This window comes from Macaca thibetana, chromosome 9, assembly GCF_024542745.1.
Source record: "Macaca thibetana thibetana isolate TM-01 chromosome 9, ASM2454274v1, whole genome shotgun sequence".
In the NCBI taxonomy this organism is placed as follows: Eukaryota; Metazoa; Chordata; class Mammalia; order Primates; family Cercopithecidae; genus Macaca; species Macaca thibetana.
The window spans coordinates 96,587,039-96,607,966 of record NC_065586.1 but is presented as its reverse complement, the minus strand read 5'-3'; the positions used below and the strand labels follow the sequence as shown (position 1 = coordinate 96,607,966).

General features: G+C 45.4%; 2 protein-coding genes across 3 annotated transcripts in view; one reads left to right on the top strand and one right to left on the bottom strand.

Annotated features, from left to right (window-relative positions):
- Window positions 1–20,928, top strand: part of NDUFB8 (NADH:ubiquinone oxidoreductase subunit B8) — a 943,883-nt gene that overhangs the window by 911,860 nt on the left and 11,095 nt on the right. The gene's annotated exons all lie outside the window — the stretch shown is intronic.
- Window positions 1,940–19,603, bottom strand: HIF1AN (hypoxia inducible factor 1 subunit alpha inhibitor). Its single transcript, XM_050805027.1, has 8 exons — window positions 19,335–19,603; window positions 18,808–19,058; window positions 14,688–14,836; window positions 10,729–10,874; window positions 9,781–9,887; window positions 9,250–9,313; window positions 8,580–8,690; window positions 1,940–7,734 (listed from the first exon to the last, which is right to left on the bottom strand). Exons 1-8 carry the CDS (start codon window positions 19,509–19,511, stop codon window positions 7,690–7,692), a joined length of 1,050 nt encoding a protein of 349 aa, XP_050660984.1. The 5' UTR covers window positions 19,512–19,603; the 3' UTR covers window positions 1,940–7,689.

Sequence of the window (20,928 nt, the reverse complement as noted above, 5' to 3'; positions counted from 1 at the left end):
ATTCAAGAGGTAACAAAAACCTGGCCCAGGCTTGGCTTAGATGATGGGTTAAGGAGCAGAGCTTTCCTGATATTCTGACCTCAATGACCAAGTGAATAGGTTTTAAGTAAACTGAATGAAACGGCAAAATTAGCAAAATTAGAGCCAAAGAGGTTTCCAAGGCCCAGAGCCAGTTATCTAGAAGGAAAGAGGTGACTGCAAGGTGACTACAGAATGGCCTGTAGCCCAGAGGGATGGCTTGGCACAAGCTAAAGAGGTATCTTCTTCACCCACAAGGTTAGGGACCAGGGTCTGAGGCAAGAGGATCTCAGTATTTATAGAGAACTGCAGGGAGGCTTGGCTTATAGTGAGGAGGACAGGTGGCTGGGGGTGGGGATGGACCCAAGAGAAGATTAATGGGATCATGAAAGGGGCTGGGAATTCCAGCCAGCCATAATACATCTCAAGCTGAAGTCTGAGTAACTTGATTCAACATGTCTTCCAAGTAGGGTCTGATAGGGTGGTTCCAGAGGCCAGAACACAGATGAGAACGGTGGAGGGCTACAAATGAGCAAGTCCAATCTACGTCCACTCCAGGACAAATCTGAGCCAGCAACCAAGACTTTCAGATTTCTGTGACTAACCAAGGGGTTTTCTTTTTGGGATCTACTGTCTCACCCATTCCCTGTTGTACAACAAAACTGTTAGGCATTGGGAAGCAGTGTTTGTTTTGGACTGTTGGGCTAGAAGAAAGAGAAGCTAAGAGGGAAACCCCCCAACTCCTGGTTAATTATTCATCTTCCAGATATCAGCTTGGACTTACCACTTTCTGCAGGAAGCCTACCATAACTGGACATGGTGTGATGCTTCTCCTCTATATACCATAATTCTAATTGCCTGCCTGTCTCCCCCACTGATCTGAGAGCACCACACAGGGAAGAACTAATACAGTGCCTGGAACAGAAGTGTTCAACAAATGGTAGCTAAACATCCCACTCATATTTTTCTGAATTTTCTGATTGCCCTTCTCCCCTAGAACAATCTTAACACACTCGTAAATTTTTTTTTTTTTTTTTTGAGAGGGAGTCTCACTGTTGTCACCCAGGCTGGAGTGCAATGACGTGATCTCAGCTCACTGCAACCTCCGCCTCCCGGGTTCAAGTGATTCTCCTGTCTCAGCCTCCCAAGTAGCTGGGATTACAGGTACCCACCATCACGTCTGGCTAATTTTTGTATTTTTAGTAGAGACAGGGTTTCACCATGTTGGCCAGGCTGGTCTCAAACTCCTGACCTCAGGTGATCCACCCGCCTCAGCCTCCCAAAGTGCTGGGATTACAGGTGTGAGGTAATCCTCCCAGGCATCTGATCCATACTTGTAATTTTTTTTAATTTTTCAAAAAAAAATTATTGAGATGGGATCTCCCTATGCTGCCCAGGCTGGTTCGAACTCCTAGGCTCAAGTGATCCTCCTGCCTCAGCCTCCCGAAGTGCTGGGATTACAGGCGTGAGCTACCGCACCTGGCCAACACTTACAATTTAAATACACGGAAAGGCATGGACTAAAACTGAATCAAGTGGGGCCTGATTTGACTGCTATTGCATTTCATGGTGTGAGGGGACAACAGCTTCTCCAGGTGTAACAAGGACTCATTTGGCTCCACGGCCTCTCACACAGTGCAAGGGGAGCTCAGACCTGAAACCTTCTCACCCAAGGCCCTGGGCTGGTAGTACAGCAGTAAAGTCTGGCTGCCCAGGCAGAAGACGCATCAGACACTTCCTGTTTTTCTTCCTTTAGGGTGAGTTTAGGTACTAGACTCTTCTGTCTACCCTCAACTCAATATGGTTTATCTGAGGTATTTCTTGTTTTTCCCTGTGCTTTTCTTGAGAGAGAAAGAACCACTGGAAATCTGCTTAGAGATCACTGAAACCAAGTTCCTGAATAAATCACATAATAAATATAACCACCACCACAGCCATTTATTAAGTGCTTGCCAGGCACTATGCTAAAGCTTTACAAACATTGTTTCCGTTACTCCAACAACCCTGAGGTAGATATTTTCAACATGCCTCCCTCCACCCATGTCATTATAGTTGAGGAAACTGAGGCTCAGAGAGGTTAAGTAAATCAACCAAGGTCAAACCCAGCTGGAAAGCAGTGAAGCTATAAATTCGAACCAACTATATCTGACTCCAAAATCCATGCCTTTAAACACTGTCCTAGATTGTTTACCATTGAAAGTTAAAGCCACATGCTCCTTCCCAAAATATGAGAGAATAGATTTTAAGTAGGAAAGCAGGGGGGGAGCCCATATGTAAACCGTTTAATCAGCTATGGGACTCAAACTCTTTGAGGAATGTAGAGATAGTCTGGGTATAAGCTGACCACTGGGTCCTCTCATCTCTCCAGCTGCCAGGGCCTTTCTCATTAAGATCTCTACTCCTCACACCTGACTACGCAATACACTGTTTCCCTTTCAGCAACTACTGGGATGCAGAGGTCAGGCACATTTGGTGACACAGAGCCAAAGACACCTGAGAGAAATTAGGAGACATTCAAAAAAGTCCATCACCCCTGAGCTACTGGTCCCTAAGGCACACAGATGCATTTAGATGGAAATCCTCCAAGAAGGGGACATGTTACATATGTCATGTTTGATGCCCATCACCACCCTGCAAAGGGGATATTGGTATCTCCTTCGGACAGCTCAGTTCTTCCCCACTAGCTTCCCAGGCCTGGTGCCATTCTCACAAAGTCTCTGCAGCAACCACTGCACCTCTCCCCTCAACTGGCTCTCTACTACTCTCTAGGTGCCCACCCCTAACCCATCTCCAGAGGCCTCACTAACCACAGGCCCACAGGCCTCAAAACTTTCAGTTTCTGAGGTTTTGCCCAACAGAAATGCCCTCAAAGTGCTCAGCAAGGCTCCATTCATCCATGACCTATGAGGATTAAACCGAGATGGTTGAAGACAAGCAGAAGGGGCTACCACAGTGAGACAAGCTGAACCAGGATGTACAGAACTGACAACAGAAGGGCAAGAACACACAGCAGACACAAAACAAGAGGAGCAGCCATGGGAAAAATAAACAGAGCTGTCAAAAATCAGAAAAGGGAGATGGCCCTAAGATGAACAGGGATGACCAGAGAGGGATCCTAAAGACAAGTCTATTCAACACTTGCAGCCATGGAGTTTCTGAGGGAAGGACAACTGTTTAGGAAAAAGGGTCTTGGTAAAGAGGCCGCAGGCAGGGGACAGCTGAATAAGGGAAACTGCAGGCAGCTCTCAGAGGGACACTGGAATATCCCCTTAGAGCCAGCAGTTTGAGAAGACATCAGTGAAGTATGCAGGGAGTGGAAGACAAGCAGCTGGAGGTCTCAAAGGGGAGTAAGACACCAGCTGAAAGGCCAGACTATGGAGCCCCAAGCTACTTCTAGGCATACCTCATCATCTACCCCATCTGGGTCAAACTGGTCCCTGAGGGTCATTCCCTGCAGCCCCTGCTAAATTCTGTACAAGATTTTGAAGGGTGGAAGACCCAGAGGTAGGGAACCTACTGAGAGGTGAGACACAGCCCCATTTTTGGGAAGTTCCCATTCTGAAAGAGAGAACCACCAACCCCCAGTCCTTCATCCTTGAGGGATCCTCTCATCTAAGGCACTCACTGCATTCAAGTCACAAAACTGAGGAACAAATACTAGTGTAAATTAATACTGTCCTTGAAGTTTGAAAGGACAGCAGAAGATGAGAAGTAACACGGAGACATGGGAAGAGCCAAGGTGGGCTGCTCCACACCTGAAGACTCATCCTATTACTGAACCTCAGCACTGTTCACACATCTGGGCCAAAGGCCTCAAAGCCCTCCACACAGCCACAGCTGCACTGATGTGGGGTTGTGGGGACATCAATGTTGCTAGGAAGTGTACAGAGGCCCTCTAAGGTGAGCCCAGAGGCTTTCAGGAGCCTGGGTAGAGCTTTGCTCTCTACTGGTTTCCTCCTCTCTCAACAGTCCCTAATCTTGTCCACACAGGGTGCACAATATACATGGGTGGCCTTATAACCTCTGGTTGCTTCATGTAATTTCTTCTGCAACTAAGCAGAAGCTCCTGGGATTTGATAAGGACGAGTTTTTCCTCATGCCCTACAGTTGCTGGAATGTGACAAATACTTGTCACAGGTGAGCTATCAGGGGTGTTGACTATTACAAAAACATTTTCCACAAATGGCAAACACATGTGAAAACTTTTTCATTGTTATTCTTTGCCTTATAGCTTGTACTTGACATCCATCTATTTCTATCTTTGTTGGCTCATGCCCAAAGATGTCTGTTCCTATATCCATCTCAGGCTGGCGACTGGGTCCCGAGTTTTTGTTATGCAATACAAGCTCTGCCCACTTGTGGCAATACTCAAAGAGGATGTAGCCCAGGAGTCTCTGGGGGCAGAGGGAGGGAGTGTCTCCCCATACTGGGCTGGCCCACTGATAAGGATCCTTCCCCTCTCTGTCTCCTAACAGATTCAGATTAATGATCGCTCATTCCTAATTGTCAAATTTCTTTTCCTTCATCCTGTGTCTAATCACCAGTGACAGAAACCATTACGCAAATGAGAGCAGACGACTTCCCCCAACTGTTCACGTTGGTAAAAACCTTGTAATTTAGAGCTCTGATTTGTAGGGGAAGCTGGTCTCCCCCAGGCATCCTGGGCATCTGCTCAATTGATGCCCAGAACAGCCCCTCCTCCATCCCCAGAACTCCAACCCCCCAACAAATATTTGACTTTATAAAACACTGGTTTTCTCTGTACCTGCTGGTGTGAGTAGATAAGCCGGCAGCGTGGCTGACCTCTATACACGCTCAAACCCCCACCTTCCCTTGCTGTATGTGTGTCCCACACTGCCAGCTAGGATGGAGGTAAACAACTACAGCAGAAATGTTTCCTCTGTGGCAAGCAGAATTTGAGCCTAAACATCCCTCATCAAGGGAAACCTCATCCTTTCCTTGGGGGGAAGCAGCAGCAGCAGAATATGAACCAAGACTCTTAGTGCTATCTAGAACTACAGTTTCAGTTCTATAGATGCAAAAGCATGCTGGGAGGAGTTATGGGTCTATTCAAGGACACACAAGTAATGCAATTAGAGACAGAACTCCGTTCCCCCCACAGCTTCTTCTAGTACTAACTCATAATATGGCTTCCCAGGCAGTTTTTCCAAGACGTTGTTAACAGGAGACCAGAAGAACTTTTACCCTGAACTGTATATTCTGCACCATCTTGGGCTGGATCTGCCTTCAGATACTGCCCAGTGGGGTGGTATCTTGAGGACAGAACCTGTGGTACAAGGAGGGAGGTAAGGAAGGAAAATCAACAGTTTGGTTGAAAGGAAGGAGCAATGGGTTTGCAGCCAAACAGTGCTAAGTTACAACTGATTGTCACTAATCACCTAATCTCTCTGAGTCCATTTCCTCGTCTGTAAGTGAGAATACCTACCTTGCAGGATAGTGAGGAACAAAGATAAAAGCACTAGGCACGTATTAGATGTCTAAAAATCAGGATCACTCTTGTATTACCCAAGGATCAAGGCCAATCCTGTGAAGGTTCCAAGATGAGCCTTCTCCCTCCCACCCCTCGGCCACCTTAGGTGAGACCCGTGTCAGCACAGAACCCAGCAAGGACCAGCTGAGTGCATGCCTCCTTGACATATCACCCACACCTTTGAGGGCTGAGCCAGGAATACAGCAGACCTGCTGAGAACGAAAACAATCTACTATCTTTCCAAGTGTGACTGTGGCACCATTCCTGTGCTCCTCTTTCCCAAAAGAAGTGGAGGGATGGAGATCACTACAATCACATTTCCCAGCATTGACTATATTTGAAAGAGCTACACTTCAGAAGATACCATGTCTTCACATCCACACGGCATCAGAGAACCCCAGAATGGGGTACTAAAAATAAACACCCCTCCCCAAAAAACACACTCAGGCATGCACACGCATACACACGCATCCTCTCAGTTAGTTCATCAGTGCACTATAAACTGAGCTTCCGGGGTGAGAGCCAGAGCTCAGATGCTGGAAGTAAACCTTTGGCAAAAAAAAAGGAAAAAGAAAAGAAAAGAAAACCAGAGACCTTCCAACTCCTCTTCCCTTCCAGAGAGAAAAGGAAGACAGGAGCAGAGGTGAGGAGACACAGGGCCACCACACTGCCCAATCCCAGAGGCCCCACTCCCACTGAATAGATGAGAATGATCGCCCTTCAAGTTGTGCAATCACAGCTGCCCACCTGTAAGCTGCAGCTCTGAGAGGGGTTCCCATGAGTAGCTCCTAACAGAAAAGGAAATTCAACTTCCATGCTCTACCAGTTGCCCTGACTACTGAGGGTGTTGTGGCACATTACAATGGGGTCTGGCAGAGGAGCTGGCTTTAAGAGGCAAGCCTATGTGTTTGCCCGTGCCCTGAGGTGGATCACAGGTAGTGAGTGAGCTGCCTGGGCTTGACCCCATTTCATCTATTCAGCCAGGAAGCTCAACAGGAGTAAAGGATATGGCCTGGGCAGGGAGCACTGTAGGGCCTGGAGGCTCTAGCCAGTTAGCCTCGGGCAGGCTGCAGTGAGACCTGGCTAACATATGATGGCTAAAATCCAAGTATAAAAGCTTAGGATAGGTCAGGCAGTACTTCCCGGGGGCTCACACTGTACTGTCCCACTGGAAAAGGTAAGCAGTGGAGAACCTTGGTAAGTAGGGAGGCTGGCCAGTGTGGATACACACACACACACACACACACACACAAACACACAGAGGCTTGCACCCGTAGTGTGGATACACACACACACAGAGACACACACACACACACACACACACACACACAGAGGCTTGCACCCCTAGAACCTAGAGAAGCCACAGCTAGGAGAACTCCCTTGGTACCCAGCATAGGGGCAAGAGCTGGTGCTGAAAGAGAGAAATTGTATGTGTCTGTAATTTGGAACTTATGCACAATCATTGGTTCTTATGTCCCAAGATCCTTTTATGTATGGCTTGAGCTTGTAGGCCCAGTTGGAACCCTATCTAATCCTCTCTCACAGGAAGGCTATCTAGGCTCTCAAAGGCAAGCCTCCCCTCTCTTTCACCCCATTAGTCCCAGTAGCCATTCCCACACCACCTAGAGCATGACTATACAAAAACTGTCAGGAGGCAGACTGACCTAATGGTCAGACTAGCTCTGGCCCTGCAGCCCAGATGCAGTGGGGAGTCCAAGAGCATCTCCTCTCTCTCTCCCAGGCTGAGGCACTGAGGTTGCAGGAGATAGGGCTGAGAGCCAGAAGTGACAGCCTGACCCAAAAGGAACAGGGAACAGATACATACATGCGTGTGCATGCACACACACGCACACACATTCCGAAGTGGACAGACTAACATACACACAGACGTGATGACAACCAAAAGCTGGGACTCCACACACTGAATGCAGGACTTTAGGCGGGGGGGCAGAGACAGAAGGTGCTGGGGCACAAGAGGCAAGGGTATGAAGTTCCTCCAAATAGGAGTGGAGTGTCAACTGCCCTGCCTCGCCCCGAACACCTGCCTCCTGGGCCATGGCAAGAGTCCAGTCCATTAAGTGCAGCGTGCAATACTAGCGCTTGGAGTCTCCTGTCCTCATCAATGAAGCGGTGTGGACGGGATAGCAGTCACCTGGCAGGAGGCCTTGACCCCCGGCAGGCTAGTTGTATCGGCCCTTGATCATTGTGTTCAACAAGGGCCCCACCTGTAAAGAAACATTAGGAGCCAATCAGAACTGGCTGTTCCCTGGCCCTGGAATTGGACAGGGTGTGTCTGGAGATATCAGATGTCCAGCCAAGGACAGAGACAATGTTTTCATACAATCTTGTGAATCCTCTAATCACCTATCTTCCTGAAGGCCAACCCAGTATTCTGGGACATAACCTTTTCCTCAGGGGTCCATCTTGTACTATTATTCTTCCCTCTCACAACACCCTGTCTCTTACTGTAATCAGCCCCAAACGGACAGAAATGGTCAGAGGAGCTAATAATCCCCACACATCCAAGAGTGTCTGCATGTTTCTCCAGAATGTTAACTGCCTCCATATCCTCAAAAAACTATCACCTGCAATTGGGGCTGATGCTATCTCCCAACACCAGAGGTGTCTGTGGATGCTGAGCTTACCTGCAAGAGGGAGGCAAGAACCCTACAAATACAAACCTCCCCCATTTACCCAAAGGGCCACTGGCACACCTGTGTGGGAAGCAGGTCTCTCAACATTACCTACAGCAGCCCTGGCACAGCTGGGAAAGTGCAAGGAGATGCTTTAGTGCTCGCTTCCTGTTCCAGAAGAATCCCCTCAGGGGGTCCCCAGATGGCGCACAAGCCCCATGGGGAACATTACTACTAGCATGGAACTAATTATAATTGATCCGCCAGTCAAGCCCAGCTATCACCAGAAAACAAGAATTTTTCTGAACATACCCATAACCTCTATGGAGACAAGAGGACACCAGATACTGAAACACAGAAGCTGTAAAGAACGTCACTCCGATCCTGACTTTCCTTGGTCAACCAACCCACTGAGCCACCTTGGGGCGGTCACATACCTCTTGTGGGTTCCCCAAGGCCTCTCCAAGCATCTTCTCAATGTTTCTCATTATGGCCACTTTCTGATGGGCTTTGAGAGGATATTCAATTCTCTTAGGGGTGGGAGCCCCCTACAAAGGAAGCAGTAGCTCAGGAAATGCCTTCAGCAGCAGGCGTCAGTGTCACTCTACTGTTCTTAGTACCATCCTCCCTTCTAAGAAACCCAATTCTTGCTGGGCACGGTGGCTTAGGCCTGTAATCCCAGCACTTTGGGAGGCTAAGGCGGGTGGATCACTTGAGGTCAGGAGTTTGAGACCAGCCTGGCCAACATGGTGAAACCCTATCTCTACTAAAAATACAAAAATTAGCCGGGCATGGTGGCGTGTGCCTGTAGTCCCAACTATTCAGGAGACTGAGGCAGGAGCATCACCTGAACCCAGGAGACAGAAGTTACAGTGAGCTGAGATCGCGCCACTGCACTCCAGCCTGGGTGACAGAGCAAGACTGTGTCTCAAAAAATATATTCAAAAAAAAGAAACCCAATTCAATCCTATCCCTCTTCATCTCTCCAGACACCTGAGAATCACTTCCAGGGATAATCAACCATCCCATCCAAAATCATTTATTATACCTACCTCACCCAAGAGCCAGTTCCATCTGGAAAAAACAAAAAAAGCAAACCATATTCACCTTATACCAGAAGTTCACAGTGATGGTAATCCCCCCATTTAGTAATGACTCTATGTGATGCCACCTGCAAGAAAACAAACAGGCTTCTGTTTACTACTGATACTTTTCGGTGGGGGGTGAGGAGATGGAGTGTTGGGGCATGGGGGACAGGCTGAAAAACTAGGTAGAGTGCAGTTAAGGAAAACAGTGAAGATAATATCTTTACACTCATCCTGTGAAAAAACACACACTGGGGGGTTAGAGGTACTGGTGTTCAGTCTCTAAATACCAAAGAGCCAAGAACAATTTATCTAGGCTCAAGCCTCTGGAACCTTTTCGGACTTGAAGAATTCTCATCCTGTCCTAGAGATAGGGCTATCACTCCCCCCACTACCTCCCACAGGTTCAGTACGCTCACATCTGGATATGCCAACCTTCCTATCGACCACATAAAACCAATCATGCCATAACTCAGAAGGGACACAGACAAGGCTTTCCAGGGAATGGAAAAGAAAGCTCCCAAGAAGCCCCCAGCCCTAGCCCCCTTCTCACCAGTACATTGGGATGTAAAGAACATCACCAGGGCCAACCACTGTTTCATAACCAACCACATTTTGGAAATTAGGGAACCTCTCGTAGTCGGGATTGTCAAAGTCCACCTAAGAGGTTCAAAAGAAAGAAAAAAAAATGTCAATCACCAAATCTTTATCAGTAAAACTACTATGTGCCAGTTTGGCAGTAAAAACAAACAAAAAAAGATGCCTTAAAAAAAGTCTTTAGAATTTATATCCAGCAGAAGACATAATGTACATTAAACTCTGAGAGAAAACAATACAAGACAGTCCATGTTTGAATGTTAAGTGACAAAGCAGCCTAGGCTTCAGTGCTCCTGAGATCAGACGACCCACAGCCGAGAATATGACAAATTAGGAATTATCATCCACCCAAACCTTCAGAAACTTTCTCCCAAAAACATATTCTAACCAGCAAAGACTCCTACATGAAGTAGCTAGACAGCTTTCTGAAGAAAGGAAAGGATATCTTTGGCTGGCCACAGTTAGATCCAGGAAATATATTAAACCACATAGCTCAGTTTTATTCACCCTTCTGGTTATCAAAAAGGATTTTTGATGCTTATCAAATAGAAATAGCATCCATGACAAAAGCAAACAATGATTAAATCCAATGGAGATATACACATTTTGTTCCATGAACTTATAAGCCAATCAAACAGAGTAACCAGAGTCCATCGGCATCAATGACAGGGTCTGTCCCGAGAATTAGCTCTGTGAGGCTAGTTATACTTACGAACATCTGGTGGCCACTCCAGGGAGCCTGGAATTTGTGAGCTACAATGAAATTATCCTCTTGGTGTGTTAAAGCAAGAATAGCCTGTAATCCAAACCTGGCATATCACTACGGGGAAGGGGAAACACATTCCAGCCTAGGCATTTCTAGAATCTAGAGTTCTATACCCTTCTCAAGACCACACAAGCTCACCTGGCTCTGTCTGTCACATGGGTGATGAACAGGGTATGGGTAGAGGCACTCAAACTGATCCGGAGGAAATAAGATGCATCGTTTGTAACCTTTTATTTGAGCAAAAAAGTTCTGCTGCTCATCATAATGAGCAGGTGTCACATTTCCTGTAAGAAGAAAGGCATTTTCTTATGCAGAGCAGTGGTTCTATTGCACGAGCTGGAATATAGGACGCAGTGCTAGAGAGAAATCCAGCCTGCCCTCCCAGCTAAGACTTCCAAATCAAAATTTAGGCAGAATCAGGGAAATTCCAATTACAACTCTCAGAAAATTAGGTGTTAAGCATGTATGGTAATAACTCTAGCAAACATCACTGGTTAAGGGTCCACTATCAGCTAAGTCAACTTCCCTAAATGAAGGCTGCTGCCCTTACTGGAAGCAAGAGCACATCAAAATGATACTCAAAAATCAGGTAGGGTAATCAACTGTGTATACGTGTACTCTTCTTGACTATGGCAAGAATTCAAGGGAAGCAAAACAGAAATGACTAGTATCAACAACATACATGTGAGGAGTTAACCAGTCATTCTAAGTTTAATGGTTATGTAGCTCTGTATTTACTTAGGGTAGCTCTGTGGAACTTAAAGACTCTCAACCTTTCCTCCCACTTCAATACACCTAAGGGATGCAGCACTTGTTTTTTTAAGATACGGGGTTTCACCATGTTGCCCAGGCTGGTCTCCAACTTCTAGGCTCAAGGGACCTGTCCGCCTCAGCCTCTCAAAGTGTTAAGATTACAGGCGTGAGCCACCACATCCAGCCAAGACAACACTTCTTAGAGCAACATTGGGGCTCACTGGTGCAAGTGATTTTTGTTGGAGGGAAGAATATCAGACGACTGAAGAGAGTGTTGTATAATTTAAATATGGCACATTATTTTAAATGCCAACTTGAATTGGTTGTGCCCTAGTGTATGTTCCATCTACTCCTTTATAACTAGTACCATGTCTGCTGTTTGGCCTTTGCATAGTCCATGAGTTGAACACACACACTTTTGCAGGGCACGGAATTTAGAAAATATTCCCCAGCTCTGTCTGAGTATGCCAAGACAGATGCTTTCTTAAGTGATGAAAGTCCACATGCATCCTCAAAGGAGACTTGCTCTCTCATCTCTACCTGAGGGATCCACTTTCATGCACCCTACCACAGGAAACGCAGGCAACAGAAAGACATAAGGGTCAAGTAAACTGCCGGGCACGGTGGCTTACGCCTGTAATGCCAGCACTTTGGGAGGTCGAGGCAGGTGGATCACGAGGTCAGGAGATCGAGACCATCCTGGCTAACACGGTGAAATCCCGTCTCTACTAAAAATATAAAAAAATTAGCCGGGCGTGGTGACGGGCGCCTATAGTCCTGGCTACTCGGGAGGCTGAGGCAGAAGAATGGCGTGAACCGGGAGGTGGAGGTTGCAGTGAGCCGAGATCATGCCACTGCACTCCAGCCTGGGCGACAGAGCAAGACTCTGTCTCAAAAAAAAAAAAAAAAAAAAAAAAAAAAAAAAAAAAAAGAGTCAAGTAAACCAGAACTGGCTCTTTCTTGGAAGGTCAACCAAAAGTTGGTTTCAAAGGGGCAGGTAAGACCAGCCACAATGGCTCACATCTGTAATCCCAACACTTTAGGGGGCCAAGGTGAGAGGATCACTTAGGGGGCCAAGGTGAGAGGGGGCCAGGAGTTCGATACCAGTCTGGGCAACATAGGGTGACCCCATCTCTCCAGAAAGAATACTTTAAAAATTAGCCAAGCATGGTGGCTTATGCCTGTAGTCCCAGCTACTTGGAAGGCTGAGGTGGGAGGATCGTTTGAGACTGGGAGGTCAAGGCTGCAGTGAGCCCTGATCATGCCACTGCACTCCAGCCTGGGTGACAGAGCGAGACACTGTCTCAATAAAAAATAAAAACGAAAACAAAAAAAGACGCAGGTGGTGTCAATTCACAAGCCACATGGCTGGAAATCTTTATTAGTACCAGCAGCAAAAGATCCAAATCTGAAGAATGGACCATCAAACAAGAAGAAACCAAGGAGATCAGTGGTGAATGACAATAAATAACTTCTCTGCTTCCCTGTTCAACCCAGGTTATTCACCATTTACTAAGTACCTACCATGGGCATGGCACCGTGCTACTGCCAGAAATAAAAATAAGAATGAGACAATGACCCTGCCTCATAAAAAGCTCTCATTCTCCTGAGTGGAGTTTAAGGGTCTCTCCTTCCATTCAAAAGGGGGAAAAAAAACAAAAACACATTCACATATTTATTAGTGTATGCATACATTTATCTAGCAGAAAACACAAGCAACTAATAATATGCAGTACCTCCAGGGAAGAAACTGGCAGGCTAAGAGATAGAGGTGGAAGAGGTATTAATATTTATCACTATATACCTATTTACACGTTTTGAATTTGAACTCCATGAATATATTATCTATTTAAAAGATAAAACTTAATTTATACTAAAAAAATAAGTTTCTCCTCTTTTACTGGGATAAAAATTTTCTGAACATAGACAGATCTAGTAGAGAAAATGTACAGTAATGTGCCACATAATGACATTTTGGTCAACAACAGATCACATCTATGACAGCGCTCCCGTAAGATTATAATGGAGCAGCCCTATACAGGTATACCATTATCTTTTTTTTTTTTTTGGCAATAAAAAAATTCCCAAACTACCATTTTTTATCCTTTATATATATTTTGTCTTTTGTCACCTTTTTCCTGCAGTATTTTGATACTGTACTTTTACTATACCTTTTCTATATTTAGGTATGTTTAGATACCCAAATACTTACCATTGTGTTACAGCTGCCTATAATATTCAGTACAGTAATACACTAACACCATGTACTACATGGTGTAGTCAGAGGCTATATCATATAGCCTAGGCATACAGCAGGCTACACAATCTAGGTTTGTGTAACTATACTCTGTGATGTTTGCACAATGATGAAGTCACCTAACAACACATTTCTCAGAACGTATCCCTGACATTAAGCATCACATGTCTATATTTCAGAGAGGTCCCTAATATCTCAGTATATGCACTCACATAACAGCTAAGGAAGGGAAAAGGGAACTTTTTAGAACACATGAAACTAGTTTAAAGACTTGACATAAGCCAGGTGTGGTGGCGCACGCCTGTAGTCCCAGCTACTCGGGAGGCTGAGGCAGGAGAATCACTTGAACACGGGAGGCGGAGGCTGCAGTGAGCCGAGACCGCGCAACTGCACTCCAGCCTGGGCAACAGAGTGAGACTCCGTCTCAAAAGAAAAAAAAAGACTCAACATACATTATTTCATTTAATCTTCACAACTATTTACAAGACATTATCATGTTTCATTTCTTTCCACTTATTTTTTTTAGAGACAGGGCCTCACTCTATTGCCCAGGCTGCAGTGCAGTGGTGCAATCATAGTTCACTGCAGCTTCAAACTTCTGACCTCAAGCAATCCTCCTGCCTCAGCCTCCCAAAGTGCTGGGATTAAAGACAGAGTCTTGCTCTGTCACCAGGCTGGGGTGCAGTGGCTGATCTTGGCTCACTGCAACCTCTACTGCCCGGGTTCAAGCAATTCCCCTGTCTCAGCCTCCCAAGTAGCTGGGACTACAGGTGCGTGCCATCATGCCCGGTTAATTTTTTATTTTTGTTTTTGTATTTTAATAGAGACGGGGTTTCACAATGTTGGCCGGGATGGTCTCCATCTCCTGACCTCATCATCCGCCCACCTCAGCCTCCCAAAGTGCTGGGTTTACAGGTGTGGGCCACGGCACCTAGCCCCTATTATGTTTCTTTTAGAGCTAAGTAGGCTGAGGTTTAAGAAAGTGAAATGGCTTGTTCAAAGTCATGGAGCTAATAAGCGGTGGAGACAAGATTAGAAATCAGGTTCATATGACTCCGAGCCATGCTGCTTTTGAAAGATTTCTTACCTTCCATGCCAATGAGCAGTAGGTTAGAGGTAAGCTGCCCCCAGCCACGCTTTCCCTGTTGCTTATTAATCCAGTTCCAGTTAAAACCCAAGAAGTCCATGACAATCTTCCTGCCCACAGTGTCATTGAGCGTTTGTTGCAGATACAACCTATGTTCCCCAAGAAGAAAATCCTATTAGTGCATGCACACGCAGCCCCTGGCAGGGCATCTCCACATCTGAAAATACAAGCCCAAATCCATACCAGCATCTCCCACAGAGAACAGATATAGTCAGGCAAATCTTAGCCAACATGGATTCTCATACAACTGAATTCTTATTTATCCTTCATTGAGTTATGTTTAACACCAAACTTTTTAATTTATTGTTTTGTTTTGTTTTATTTTAAGAAACAAGGTCTCACTATGTTGCCCAGATTGGTCTCAAACTCTTGGGCTCAAGCAATCCTTCTGCTTCTGCCTCCCAAAGTGCTGGGATTACAAGTGTGAGACACTGCAACTGGTCCCCAAACTTTTTCTTTAAAGAAGTGATGCTTAACCTTTTTTGAGTCACAGAATGACTCCTTTAAGAATCCAAAGAGTAGGAGGGTGAGATGAAAAATAAAACTTAAAAAAAAAAAAAAAAGAATCTGAAGAAGAAGTCCCAGCTACTCAGGAGGCTGAGGCAGGAGAACCACTTGAACCTGGGAGGCAGAGGTTGCAGTGAGCTGAGATCGTGCCATTGCACTCCAGCCTGGGTGACAAGAGCAAGACTCCGTCTCAAAAAATATAAATACATAAATAAATGAAAGAATCCACGGAGGTTCCCCACAAAAATGCACATACACCCAGAACTTTCATATAATTTCAGATTCCTAGAAGCCTATCCATAGACCCTAGAATGATGACTCAGTCTTATACCAGAGACTTGCAGAGACTGAGACATCTCCTTTGGCCCTTGATGACCACTGTGGTAAATTGTATTACTGTTCACCAAGAGCTGGTTCCCTCAGTGTGGAAGTTTTCTTTCATATCCCCTTGAAGCCAGGCTTGCTTATTTAACCTGCTCTGGCCAAGGAAATGTCCACAGAAGTGACTTGTGCTGTTTCCAACTATAATTTAAGAACCAGTCACCACTATCACATCTCTTTCTCTCTGCCACAGCAACTCCCAATTCCAGATAGTAGCTGCTGGGGCAATCTGGGTGCCAGAAAGAATAAGATGATGTAAAGAACAATATGACATTACCCATGATCAACATGTAGTGAGAAATAAGCCTCTGTTGTTTCTAGCCCGAGCTCTGGCTTGAAGCCTAGTTTATCTTAACTGATTCAGCCATCTATCCTTTTGCAGCCCTCTACAGCTAAAGTAAGGGAGAGAGCTTATCAGGTAAAGGCCTCAGGCTCCTAACATACCTGAGGAAAGTCATAAGTTACTTAAGAGATACGAAAACCCAAACACACTTGAATAAGCCCGCAAGAGACATTTAATAAGTGTGAAAACCTAAAAAAAAGACAGAAGCATCTCTGTATCTCTGTCCTGGTCCTGAGATCATTACTTCAAAAGGCTCAAAGGGGCCAGGTGTGGTGTCTCACGCCTATAATCCCAGCACTTCGGGAGGCAAAGGGAGGTGGATTGCCTGAGCTCAGGAGTTCGAGACCAGCCTGGGCAACATGGCAAAACTTTATTTATTTAAATAAATAGTTTATTTTAAAAAACACAAAATTAGCTGGGCATGGTGGTGGCAGTGCATGCCTGTGGTCCCTGCTACTCGAGAGACTGACGTGGTAGGATCGCTTGAGCCTGGGAGGCGAAGGTTGCAGTAAGCTGAGATCACGCCACTGCACTCCAGCCTGGGTGACAGAGCAAGACCCGGTCTCAAAAAAAAAGGTTCAAAGGCATCTCACTGCCTAGCATCTCAATGTTTAAGGCATCTCACTGCCTAGAATCTAAATGTTTAAGGCAATGTTAATCAGAAATCTTTTTTTTTTGAGATGGAGTCTCACTCTGTCACTCAGGCTGGAGTGCAGTGGCAAAATCTCGGCTCAATGCAACCTCTGCCTCCTGGCTTCAAGCAATTTTCCTGCCTCAGTCTCCCAAGTAGCTGAGACTACAGGCATGCGCCACCATGCCCGGCTAATTTTTGTATTTTTAGTGGACACGGGGTTTCACCATGTTAGCCAGGCTGGTCTCGAACTCCTGACCTCAGATATCTGCCCGCCTCAGCCTCCTAAAGGGCTGAGATTACAGGTGTGAGCTACCATGCCCAGCCTTAATAGGAAATCTTGATAAGTTGGAAACACTACCTTTGTAGGAACATGGAATCCTCAAGACTCAATGCAACTCTCCCCAAAGATAATAATTATATATTCACCCAAAAAATAAGCAAGTAACTTTGAAAGAGTCAGTGATACTCCCCAAATATGAATCTAAACATTATTACACCAGAATGGTAAATGCTCAAAATAGCTCAGAGGATCCTAATACATTTCACCCCATAATCACAACAACCTGTCCAATCATACATGAAGCTGGTCGGTGCTAAAGTCAGCTAATAGGGCAAAACTTCCAAACAATTAAAGATTTTCCTGGAAAACTCTTTAATCACCCATAAAGTACAAATTACACTCATTCTTACACAAAATGCTCTCACTATGGGAGGCAAGAAACTTCAAGTCACTGAAGAATCACAAGATTCACATATCTTACACTTATTCTTGGGTATATGTTCATTCAATGGAATTACACACTCCAACAGCATCATTTAAATCAAACTTTTTCTCAAAGTTGGGTGTGTGTGTATGGAAGTGTGCACATGCACACTGTGTTAAATTTTAGAAAATTAATGCATGAGACAACTCAGCTGAACCAATATATTAAGACATCATGGACAGATCAATCACAGTTCATATCCTGGAAATTCTTCTGGTCAAAAATCCCATCATTATGACAACTGCTAAGTGTTAAGAAGAAGAAAAAAAGATATTTCAAATCCATTCACGTAGCCACAGACTGCTGAAAAGGCGTCAGGAACAGGAGTGAGTGAAGCAAGAGACTAGAGAGGAAACCCAGGGTTGGACACCAAATGCGAGAGTGTCATTCACCATGAAGTACTCAGCGAAAGCAATTCCCCAGAGGCGGTGTTATAGCGTGGTACTGAATACTGTCTGGGACCTACATAAGAGGCTGTCCTCATAAGCAGGAATAAAAGCAAAGAGGAAGAATCACTCTCTTATGTGTCTTGTGTTTCTGTTGTGATAGGAAAAACAAATTTAATCTGATCTTCCCTAAGCTAGAGAATCCCGACCTTCTTTACTCCAAAATCACAACAAACTATACAACTTTTCAGGTTGAACTATGCCCAGTCATCACAATACTTAAGGACAATAGCTACAAACAGGCATTTTCAGAGCAAAATCCAGTGACAAACATTTTTGTTTGACCCCCTACAACTTTTTTTCTTTAAATCTGATTTAGTTGCTCACATTTAAAGTCAAAATATTTTAAATAAAAGTCCTGATTTTGAACTTCTCTTGAAAATCGGAATATCTTGCAACCCTAGAACTGCACTCCAAAACTGAAGCAAGCAAAGTCAAGTAATGACGTCTCACTATGGTTTTTTGTTTTAGTTTTTAATTTTGTAGAGACTAGCTCTCACCACGTTTCCCAGGTTGGTCTTGAACTCCCGGGCTCAAACAATTATCCTGCCTCCACCTCCCAAAGTGCTGGGATTACAGGCATGAACCACCCCACCCGGCCTTGGCTTCTCACTTTGAACAGGGCTTATGCCTTCAGCTTCATCACTGATTTCACACAGACAATATTACTCCTTTCATTCACCTGCCTGACCCTTCTAGGCAACTAACTCTCACTTTATGAGGAAGAAGATGGGAACCCAGAGATTCATAGCCGAAGTTTAATCATTCCCCCATCCCTCAAGCTACAGAACTAGCTGGCTGTGGCACCAAGAACCACTAAGAAATCAAACCCCTTAAAGGCTGGAAGACCAGACTACTCCTTCAATAGGAATCCAGAGATGGGAGAGGCCAATCTCTAACTGACCCAATTCTGCCACACCTTCAAGTATAGGAAAGAAAAATGACTGCCCTAAATCCAACAGAAAATTAAGATTTGGGAATTTACCTCTCTTCCCCTCCTCGCTGCTGTATATCCTGCAGTTTCTCAACGAACTCATGAAATTTCATTTCTTCCCTGTTGGACCTCGGCTTAAAGTTCTGGAAATTGGCCATCTTCTTCTCATCATAGTACAAGAACTTGTGGGTGCTGGCACTGTACACAGAGAAGTCTCCATTGCCAATATTCTCTTGCAAGTATTCAAGGTCCCATTTCAGGGCAGGATACACAAGATTTGTGTCGGTCAGAACCACAGGCTCCTAAATGAAAGCAACAGGTGAAAAACATCAAATAAAGTCATGCCAAGAAGTCGGTGGGTTCGCCTCCATGATCCCAACTACTTCTCAACTTCAGAATAATTTCTCCCGTTAATCAGCACGAACCCCTCAAGTTCCGTATCTCCTCGCCTTTCTCTCCATCTTCCCATATGCCCTAGTCTAGAGCCCTGCCAGTCTCCCAACTCTTTCACCATTCGCCTCTGACCTCTCAACCGGGTACCTTCCTCCTCTCCCTTTAGACGCGGCCCCGCCCCCCACCTCATTCTCAATAAGCTCCTCTGCCCGGGGGTCGCTCTGACTCAGACGCGGGATTGGCCTAGTCGGGAAGCTATAACTGCGCAACTGGGATTCATCCCAGGCGGGGCCGAGGGCTCCGGCCTCCTCCCGGGGCTCTCCAGAGCCAGAGGCCACGGCCTCCGCCGCTGTCGCCGCCATCTCCGCCGCCAGGGACGGCCCCCGCCGGAACCGGAAGCTCCGCCTATTCCGGACGGGAAAAAAAAAAAAAAAAAACCCACACACACAACGGAAACCATAGAGATGAGCTGCGAGAGAGAGCGGTCCAGAGACATAAAGAACGCGGAGCCGAGGCCTGAGGGTGCGCCTCCTAATGGTAACATGCAGCTCTACATCGTAGGCTCCACTGCTGAAGAAATGGGGCTAGACACTAGTCCCACGGAATAGGGATGACCTGGTAGAGCAAAACACAAAAAAATGTTGCCCCAGTGTACCCAAGTCTACACACGAGTCAAAGAAGGAAGCAAGTTCGGTTAGGCATTAAACTTTACACTCATGAATGGGGAGAAAAGCAAACTCTTGACCCACCTAAAGAAGTCAGAAGGAAAAGCAATGATCACATCGGTAGATGTAGAGCAAAGGCTGACTGAAGGCTTAGGCAAAAGATATACAGCAAGTTGAATTCTTTCAAAATCAAGAATGATTTTCTTTTGTTTAGCATCATTTGATTTTTCTGCCTATATCGCCATCTCTCCTACTTGAATATATGCTTGCTGTGAAACCTATGTTATCAGTGGCCAACCATGGACATCTCACATTTTCAAACAATCTATATTGATTATAAAAGGCCATATTAACTACCTCTATTGCTTGGACAGTTCTTACGGTTGGCTGTAAGAGGCCCAATTCTAAGATGTATACCAAGATTTGTACCCCATGATGTACACATCCTGTATACATTTCTCCCCTTCAAAGAAAACAGAACTGTGAATATGATAGAGCATCACTCCTGTGATTAGGTTAGCTTATATGACAAGGATGTAATTAAAGTCCCTAATCAGTTAACTTTGAGACAGTCAAAAAGGAGGTGATTTATCCTGATGGGCTTAATCTTATCACTCTAGCCCTTTAAATCAGTGCTAGAGGTCAGAGACAGAATCTAAGAGATTTGAAGCCACAGCACAGCTGTCCTGTTCACCTTGAAGGAGCAAACTGCCATACGGCAGGAAATGGCAGGTGGATTCCAGGAGCTGAAAAAGGCTCCTGGGTGACAGCCAACAAGAAAGTGGGCACCTTAATCCTACAAACACAAGTAACTGAATTCTGGCAACCAACCACTGAACTTGGGAAAGTACACACACAGAGTCTAAGATGAGATTGCCAACCCAGCCAACACCTTGATTTCAGCCTGATAAGACCCTGAGCTGAGGACTCAGCCAACCAGTACCTGGACTCATGGAATATGTGAGAAAATAAATTCATGTTTTGGGCTGCTGAATTTATAGTAATTTGTTATGCAGTAATAGAAAAGAATGCAGTGGCTTAACTATGTAATTATGCTACATAGTAACCATGTTACACCAAACCGATAATAGGGCTACCTCTGTGGAAGGGTTTG